This window comes from Physeter macrocephalus, chromosome 14, assembly GCF_002837175.3.
Source record: "Physeter macrocephalus isolate SW-GA chromosome 14, ASM283717v5, whole genome shotgun sequence".
Lineage (NCBI taxonomy): Eukaryota > Metazoa > Chordata > Mammalia > Artiodactyla > Physeteridae > Physeter > Physeter macrocephalus.
Genome location: NC_041227.1, coordinates 124,004,018 through 124,013,292, shown reverse-complemented (window position 1 = coordinate 124,013,292; position 9,275 = coordinate 124,004,018). Strand labels below are relative to the sequence as shown.

Below are 9,275 nucleotides of genomic sequence, written 5' to 3'. Positions count from 1 at the left end.
AGAAGCGCTCAAGGCTCTTTCCCGACCCAGTTCGTCCTCACTGTCATGGCACGTCTTTGAAGGTGCTGAGGAAGCTGAGGTGTAGGAAGGGAAAGGGTTTTGGTGAGGGGAGTGGGTACTGCAACTGGATCTGTTCTGCCCTCCTTGTATGTTCTAGACTTTGTCGTTGGGGTGGCTGGGAATGGGGTGGAGCCTCAACTCAGGAGCCCAAGGTGGGCCAACAAATGGAGGGGCCGATTCTGGTCTTCCGTCACTCCTTTGTCTAGGTCTTGTCCCATGCTCACTCCACCCCCACCTGAAATCACAGGTGAAGGCCCCGCTGTCATGAAGCAGCCATTCTGTGCCATGCCAGCATACTCGATGTCACTACAGTCACCGCAATCACAGGATCCATGTGGCTCAGTTCTCAACGGTTTCTCTCTCCTATTGGACTGAAACTTCCCTGTGGGCAGGGGCTGACCAAGTAGACTCGTCAGGGTCCAAAGAGAGTTTCCGGATAACATCCAGGATGCCCAGTTCAATCTGCATTCACATCAACAATGCATTTTATATTATTTTTTAGTATTAGTGTATCTCAAATATTTCATGAGACATACTAAAAAATTATGCATTGTCCATCTGAAATTCAAATTGAGCATTCCAGATTTTTATGTGCTCAGTCTGGCAACCCTAGCTCCAAAGCACCCTGGTAGGATCCAAGGATGGAGCTAACACTGAAGGGCTAAACTTGGCTCTTGTGAAAACGAGTTGGGAGAGGTGGTGCAGGCAACAGGGAGACCAGAGCTGGAGTCTGGGACCCAGCTGGTGCAGGAGGGACCAGCTTCTGAGGGATGGATGGATACACAATGCCCCTCTCCTTGCAATGAGTCAGCTTCAGCCTCTATGCTCAAGGCTCAGCCCCATTAGAAAGGTTCATTTGGAGAAAAAACAGAGAACTTCGGGTCTCTGGGCAAAGTTAAGATCCCAGTGTGCAAGGTTAAGATCTCAGCTTCCTGCTTTCATTCTCTCCCCTGAACCTGGGCTCAAAGAGAGGGTTTAGGACCCTTTGCTTGTGAAGTGCTGGGCATTGACAGACATCTCTGCCCTGCATTAGAAAGAAGCAGTCTACACCTGCAAGAACTGGGGCTACTGGACTCTCCTCCCCTGTCCCGATGCCCGGGCCCCTGGCCCTCTTTGAGTGTTCCTGAGCTTTGGACACATCTATGTCTGAGAGGTTAGGGTGGAGCGAGTTGCCGTGGGGTACCTCTCTGCTGGGTGATAGCAGACCACCTGATTGGTTCTAGAATCAGTACAGAACTGGGCAGTGGCCACGTGAGCTGGACAACCTGTTCTGTCATCAGAACCTCAGACTCTCATCCCACAGGGAAGCTCAACCCCTGTGGGGTCTGAATGGAACAAGATGCTCAAGTGGCCCCTGGCACATCCGAGGAGCCCAGCCAATGAGAGTCCTGTCCCTCCTGGGCCAGAAGGCGCCTTGGACACTCTTGAGTCTGGTGCCAGTTGGGCATCTCTGCTGCTCCTCCTGACCTGTCCCATTGCTGATCTTCTGACCTTAGGTTCCAGGCTCTTCCTAGGACCACCCTCCTCGAAGACCTACCCCAGAAGGTCCACCACCAGGCCCAGTTTTCAAGGCCTCAGACCACCTGTAGGCCACACCTTTCTGCGAATGGTAGTGGACAGGTTTCCTTCCCTGCCCACCAATGGTGCCATCCTCTACCTCCCCTACCCTGTTCCCCAGGCTCAGCCTCGCAGAGGCCACCCACTGGGCAGGAGGGGTACCCTTAGGGGCTAAGGCTCACTCCCAAGTCACCAACTGTGCAGACCTGAACAAGCGGCTCCCCTTCCCACTCCTGATTTTTTAGTTCTCCTCTACCAGAAAAACAGGGAGATGAAATCCACGCCTGGCATGTGCCTTTGTGTACCAGTCAGTGAAGGACAGGCCCAATTCTAGTGCTGAGCAGGCAGTTTGCCAGGAGCAGTCAAGATTACCCCTCCCTTCATTCCCAGGGTGGCAAAGGGCATTCATTACATCGAGCGGGGAGGGGGGAGTGTTTAACTCACTCTAAAGGGGGCTGGGGTGATGGGGGTAGTGGGAGGGACAAATCACAAAAGCCAGGGCTAGAAACTCCCAACGGTTTTTTTTTTTTTTTTTGAACTTCCCTTCCCTCCCTCCCCTCCCCCCCGCTAGGCTCCCCTCCCCCACCTCCAGCCGCTTGGTGGCCTGCAGCCAACACTGGCCACACTGTCCGCATTCAGGCCTCCTGCCCTCCTGGCCCTCTATCTCTTCCCCTGGCCTTCCCAACACTGTGCTCTCTCGCCACCTCTCCCCCCTTAACAACCCCCCATTATGAACCGTGTTGACCTCTTCCGCCCGGGCGCCCAGCACAGGCTTGGCCCCTCAGTCCCAGACGGGCGAGGCAAAGGGCTTGGGCGCCAGGAGCAGCCCCGCGCCCACCAGGCCGTCAGTCCCGTGGCCCCTGGCCCTGCTCGGCCACTCCAGGCAGGAAGATCGCTGCGTCTGCAGAAAGCTGGCCAAGGCCGGCCGCAGCATTCCCGGCTCGCGGCTTCCAGGCCCTGGGGAGCCCCACCTCGGAGCTCGGCCCACTCCCCTTTGCCCCCTCGGGGCCCTTAACCCCTTCCTGCTTGGGGAAACCAAGGGCCCCAGCCTTGCCACCCAAAGCAGGACGGGTGAAGATGGGATCCCACATTTCCCTGCTCACTAAGGAAGTGGGGACGGGCAGGCCTTGCTCCTCTGGCCTCTTCCCCCTCCCACTCCCCATCCACCTCGCAGGAAGCCCCCCGCCCCCTGCCCTGGCCGCGTTCGCGGCGCCTCCAGTCGGAGCCTCTGGCCTGGTGGTTTCCGGGGAGAGAGGTTGGCAGAGAAAGAGCCTCGCAGCTTCCTCGGTGGGGCGGGGCCAGCGATGGCAGCAAGGGACGCTGGAGAGGGTGGGAGGATCCCCTCCCGGCTGAACCTGCCCTACCGGGCAGGGATTATTAGGAAGGAACACCCCTGCCACATCAGGGCCAGCGCCAGGGTGTGTTGCGCCCTGGGGTGGGGGTGGGAGGGGGCAAAGATCAGCAGGTGTCTGGCGGGCGCGGCGCTGGGGGTTGGCCCCACCCAAGTCTCCACGCCGCTCGCACACCCGTGCACCCCTCCCCCCCCACCACGCAGATCCCGGGTTTGCCAGCGCGGTGGGCAGCGAAGGCCTAAAAACTCTTGAGAGCGGGGGCGACGCCAGCACAACCCCCCCGCAGGAATTCCCCTCTCCTTTGGAGAGCCTCTCGACTTCCGGGGAGCGGGGTCACTCCCCGGGTGCGGGCGCCTCTGCTCGCGAAACCAGTCCACTTTGCTTTTGCAAAGGTTTAAGCGCAAGTTGCCATAGGTTCCCCCACAACCTCACCGCCCCCCCCACCCCCGCCAGACCGAAGGCGGAAGCGGGATGGGGAGAGGGGTCCAGCCGCCTCCTGAGCCTCTGAAGTTCGCTCTTCGCTAATCTCAAACAGCGAAAGTGCACCTTCAACATCTCCATTTAATATTTACATTCAAGCAGGTAATAATTGGAAGCTTATAGTTTAGACATTTCTAGTAGCAGCAGTTTCTAGAGAGCTCGTTTAGCCTTTTAACAAAAAAAAATTTTTTTTGCACATAGAAACAACACATCCATGTGTACAGTATCAAAAAATATATACCAAGGTTACTGGTATTGCAGTTCCTGGAAGGGGAGGAAATGAAATCAACCGAAATACTGAATGAACGGGTAGAAAGGTCAACAGAAAATAGTTTGTCTGATATAGAATATAACATGATCTAGAGAGAACTCCATAAATCTAGGTTTTTATATTTCAATATATAAATACCTACAAATAAATATATATATATCAGCCCGAAGGGGGTGGTGGGCCTTTTGAGCTCAAACAATACATTTCAATAATAACACCACGTACAAACGGGAGTAAAGTCTGCACTTGACAAGTTAGCACGGTTAAAATATAATACTATAACTCTTAGACCGCCTCGAGTGGCTGCCCTGTCAGTCTCGGAGGTCCACGAGAGAGGGGATGGGGCAGATGAGGAGCGAGACCCGCAGGCACGGCGTGGAAGGCGCCAGTGTGGGCCGGGTGCTCCAGCCAGAACCCGGTGGAGCGGCGCGGTTGCCGCGGCTTCTGGCATTTTCGCGCTGGGGCCCGGCCCGGATCTCCCGCAGTTGGAGAGAGGAGGAGTCCGCCCCCAGGCCCTGCCAGGTGTTAAGCCTCGGGTACAGCACTTCCCCTTCCGACGCCCGAAGCCCTTCGGCTACACCGTCACGTACTCCTTGAACGTGACGGTGAGGCAGTTTGCGGTGACGTCGGTGATAATTATATTCCCAAAGAAGGGTTTGAACTCGCTGAGTGGCTCCTCGGGCTCGTCCTGGGCCTCGGTTGGAGGCTTCTCGGCCGCTGTCGCCGGCGCAGCTGCCACCGCCGCGGTTGCGGGCGCCTCAGGCTTCACCTGGAGGGCGCTGGGCGGCTCCCCGGCCTCGCCGCGCGTCTTGACGCAGCGCAAGTCTATGGGCTCGTCCAGGTCCGAGTCCAGCAGGATGACCTCCGGTTGCGGGAGGGCGGCGGCGGGGGGCACGTCCGCGGGGCGCTCGGCGGTGGGGCTGCCCCCCAGGCAGGTGGGGGTGCTAATGCTGCGCGCTGTCAGGCGCTTCTTGCAGGGCTCTCGCTCGCCGTGGGTCTCGGAGAGGCAGCGCTTGCGCGCATGGGAGAGATTTAGGTCGACGGCGTGGTGATGGTGGTGGTGGTGGTGGTGGTGGTGGTGGTGGGAGGGCGGCTGTGTGCCGCGGGGCGGGTCCCAGGCCAGTAGGTCAGGCTTGGTGGTGAGCTGCAAGGGCTGCTCACCGAAGGCCTCCTTGGTCGGGGAGAGCTTGCGGGAGCCGGCCTCCTGGGGCTGCGGGTCCCCGGCCCCCGGCCCCTCCTCCTCCCTCCTCTTGGAGGGCGTTTCCACCTTCTTCTCCTCCGCCCCCGCGGCCTTTTTGAAAGTCCTGTCTGCAGGGGGGTGACGCTCCTCGGCAGCCCGCTTCTTGTGGCTGGGGGAGCGCGCCTCTCCCTCGGCTGCCTCCCCGGACTTGATCTTCACCGCCTGCATGCCGTTCTCCATGTACTTGCTCATCACGATCACGATGCGTCCGTTCTTGTTCTTGTTTTTGACTATCTTCATCTTGCCCCCAATCCCGTTGCCTGTCACCGCTTCCTTGGGGGCCGGCGTCATCCCGTTGGGGGGACCCTTCTCGGAGCCCTTGCCTGGAGCCCCGACCGCACCGGCCAGGGGCTTCACCGCTCCCAGGTAGCCCTTGGCCCCCCCGCCGTGGGCCCACTTATCGGGCGGGTGGCTCTTGGCGCCTAGGTCCGGGCAGGTGGGGCTGGGCGCCTCCTTGTGGCTACCCTGGTACTGCAGGTCATACATTTTGGGGTCCGGCTGGTAGGGGTGGTGCTTCTTGCTGTTGAGCTGGTAGTAGTATTTGCCGCTCTTGCCTGGCGGTGGGGGCTTGCCCGCCCGCTCCTTGCTGTGCGGCTGGTACTGGTGGTGCTTCTTGCTGTTGAGCTCGTACTGGTGCCCCTGGCCCTTGCCCTGACCACCCAGCTCCAGCTTGGCGCGGTTGTCAGCCGAGGAGTCCTGGAGTCCGGTCAGCACGTTGGAACGACGGGCAAAGGTAGGTACCTAGGGGAATGGGCGTAGAAATGGAGGAAGAGGTGAGAGGAGGGGTAAGGCCAGCCCCAGAGCAAGCCTCAAGCACCAGGAGCGTCCCAGCCCCTACCAGGTCAGCAGCTGCGTTATGGGGCAGGGGGGGCGGGGAAGGGTGTGGGAGGTCATGATGAAAGGAAGTGGAACTGGGTGTTCTGGAGGAACTCGCCCTGACTTCCGGGCCTGGAGGCAGCTCAGGGGGACGGCCCCCGGGGCCAGGGAGTGTATTCACCTGCACCACCAGTGGTTTGGGCTTCGGCCCTCTCTTCCGATATCCCATCAGCTGCTCCTGCCGTTCCCTGGGGAGAGGGAACAGAAGGCAGTGCTATTAGCCTCAGAGTCACCTCCCTCCTGCTATGCCTCAGCCTGCGTGATGCCCCCACTTTGGTGAGCAGCGGGGCCAGCAGGAACCGGAGGGATCAAGGGCTCACGGCAGAAGATCTCCTCGGCCGCCACTTGGGTGCCTCGGTCCAGCCCAGAGTCCCGCTTTACGCCCACACCAACCCCTATCTGCCCAAGGGGTCTTCTCCGAAGCTCTCCCCCACCTCAGATGTCCATACCTGAACCGGGCCCCCGCACAGCCCTGCCCCTTTGCTTGCAGCTTGGGGCTGGGCGGCTTGGCACTGGTGTCCACAGCCTTGGGCCCGGGGCCCTGCACAAAGTGCACTGGGCTTCGGGGTCCAGGGGATGCAAACAAGTCCAAATGAGGTGTGCGTCGACCCTGGGCCTCCCCGTCAGAGAGGCACGGGATGCTAATGACCTCATTAAGATTCAGATAACGAGTGCCGCCGGCAGAAGGGAGGACTCGTTTCCTTAAAGGCCAGGCACTAAACAGGGGGAGGGGCTGCGCCCTTGTTTACACAGCGGCAAATGAGCCAATTAGGGGCTGGGGGCGGGGGCCAGACGCCGAGGCCAGGGCCTGGCCAGGTTCGCAGCCACCTGGTGAACCGGCTCTGGCAAGGCCTGGGCAGAGCTGCTGGGCGGGGCGACGCGGGGCGGCACGCAGAAGCACCGCCTCATCCACGAGCCCGGGCTCCCAGCCTCCCCTGATTTCCAAATTATTAATAAAGCCCACGGCGGTGGCAGTGGTCAATACAGCTGCCAGGCTTCCTCCTGCAGCCTGGTGGAGGGTGACCTGAGGCTGGGGGGAGGATGATCCTAGCAATGCCCAGCCCTCTATGGGAGAAGAGTGCCTCTCCAGCGTTGGCCCAAGTTGCAAACCATTCCCGGACCAGAAATCCGCTCTTCAGCGACCCTAGGCACCACCCCACCCTTGGGCTAACCGAGGGGAGTTCCACCATGCCTGTGGGCCCGGGTCGGGGCCTAACTCCAAGTTGCATGGCATTGCAACAGCCTGCGTTTTAAGTCTTTGGGGACCCATTATGCAACATGGCATCAGCCGCTGACATGGTTATAGGGTGGTGAACTCCCAGGTGGAACCGGGGCAGGATCCCTTCTCGGCGCCCCCCTACATCGCAGGAGAGCAACTTCCCTGCTGGTCGCTTGTTCCAAGGGTCTAGAGTTTACAGTTTTAGCGCCAAACGCGCCACAGGAAATAATGCAAAATAAAAGGGGGAGGAGGGCTGGAAGGCAGCGGTGTGGCCCAGCTCCGCGGGCTCTTGCCGCTCCTCCCCTCCTCGATCGCCCTTCCCCCTTCTGTCCTCCCCGAAACAGAGAATCGCAGCCACCGGCGGTGAATCCAGCTGCAGCAGCTGCAGCGTGACAAGCATCTGTGCCCACGATGAGCCCCTCGTCAGAAGCCACCCCTCCACCACCAGGCAATGCCCATCCCACACCCTTTGGGCCAAGCTCCCCCTGCCCTGAGAATGGGGTCCAGACCCACCAAGCAGCCTAGTGGGAGGTGTGAAGGGCACGCAGCTCCAGAAAGAATCTGCCCCCTGCCAATCCCAAGCTCCCTTGGGGGTGAGGGTGGCAACTTAAGGCCTTGTCAACTTTTCTCCAGTCCCCAACAGGTTAAGTTCAGTTCCGTGACGTCCGGTGGTTTCACAATGCCAGCTCCCTTGGAGCTGCCCCGAGAGTTGCCCGTGCCAAGCGGCCAGTGGCAGCAGGAAAGCAACACCTAGGCTCCGGGGGTGGGGCTTCAAGGTAGCGAAAGGAGGGGGGCCGGCAGGGAACCAGGCACAGCCCCAACTTCTCCGCGCAGCTGTAGGGCCACCCGCACGCACCCTTCCCACAGTTTCCCCCAAACACAAGCCTCTCCTTCTCCGGCCCTGCCCCCCCCCACCCACCCCCCCGCAAGCTGCAGCAACCGCCAAGGATGTTGGTTAGAGGAGCCGAGGCCCCAGCCGTGCCCATTCAGACGCGGGGGGAGGGGACTCCTGCCAGCCCCCTCCCGGCCCTTTCCCCCTTTCCTGTTGCAGCGTTGGCCCACTCTCCCATTCCCATATACGGTCACGGCTGCGAGAGGCGGCTGCTTGAGGGACGCTCACCTGTTCTGGAAGGCGATCAGCAGCCGGGGATCCAGGATGTTCTCCTCGGGTTCCCACGTGTTATATCTTGCAAGGGAAAAGGGAGGGGGACACGGCGTAAAAAAAAAAACCGAGCCAGCTTTGCGGCCTCCAGGTGGGGAATGACATAAGGCCCTACTCTGTCTTCATGAACCGAAAGCTATTTAGCTGTGGATGTGGGGGTGGAGAGTAAATTTCTGCAGGCCTGACACGGTCCCTGATACACCCTCCCCGAGTCAAAATAAACACACAAGGGCAGGAAGAAAGGGGAGGGGTAAGAAAAATGAAACTAGCAGTTTATTTTGCAGTTGTCAAGAATTTTAAGCATGTTACTGCGACATGTTCCAAAGCCACTTTGCTCACCAGGAACCCTGCGTGCAAAGCAGCCAAAATGCAAAGTCGCAGTCCCCTCCTCCTCTCCCCAGCCCCGAGTCTCCGCGAGGGCTTCAGCCATTCTCCATTTGACCCCTAATCCGATAACCGTCAGCCAAGCGGCCCCCCACACCCCCTCGCGGCCCTGGAGCCCGCTGTCACGGGCAAGCAACCCCCAAATACTCAGCAACACAAAAATATGCCTGTGTGTGTGTGTGTATGTGTGTGTGTGTGTGTGTGTGTGTGTGTGTGTGCCTGCGCGTCTGTCTCCATCCGGTGCCTTCGCATTTCAAATTAAAAAAAAAAATTCCCCACCAAAAGCGCCGCAGTGACAGTTCCCAACATTTTCTGCTTTTTTTCTTCCTCTCCCTGCACCACTAGGAGGGAAGAGGCACACAATTGCATTTTCGTCGCTTTTTAATTTTTTTTTTTTTTTGGTTTTGCAATATGGAGCCGTTCGGTGGAGGGAAAGGGGAAAGGAGCCATTTTCTGCTGCACATCAGTCAGTGCCTGCGCCCTCCCTCCCTCCGCCGGCCTCCCCGGCTCGGCCCCGCGTCTCTCCAGCTCCTCCGGCTCCTTTTAGTGCATAAATTAGTGATGGCATTTCCCGGAGAGCAGAGCACAACACAGGGCGCCGGGCTCGGGCTCGGCGGCTCGGCTTCCCCAGTGCCTGCCACCGACTTCCCCACCCCCTCCTCCCTCCACCCCAC

At 59.5% G+C, this 9,275-nt stretch overlaps 1 protein-coding gene across 2 annotated transcripts in view; it reads right to left on the bottom strand.

Annotated features, from left to right (window-relative positions):
• Positions 1-3,516: 3,516 nt before the first annotated feature.
• The window catches only part of CBX4 (chromobox 4), a 6,466-nt gene continuing 707 nt past the window's right edge, over positions 3,517-9,275 (bottom strand). Inside the window, exons 3-5 of one of the 2 annotated variants that reach the window (XM_024130009.3) lie at positions 8,176-8,241; positions 5,958-6,024; positions 3,517-5,701 (exon numbers count right to left, since the gene is read on the bottom strand). In XM_024130009.3, coding sequence (XP_023985777.1) covers positions 4,295-5,701; positions 5,958-6,005 — 1,455 coding nt within the window. In that variant the 5' untranslated portion in view covers positions 6,006-6,024; positions 8,176-8,241 and the 3' untranslated portion in view covers positions 3,517-4,294. Of the gene's footprint in view, positions 5,702-5,957; positions 6,025-7,568; positions 7,898-8,175; positions 8,242-9,275 lie in introns of those variants that run through there. The other variant, XM_055090670.1, reaches the window with a different exon arrangement.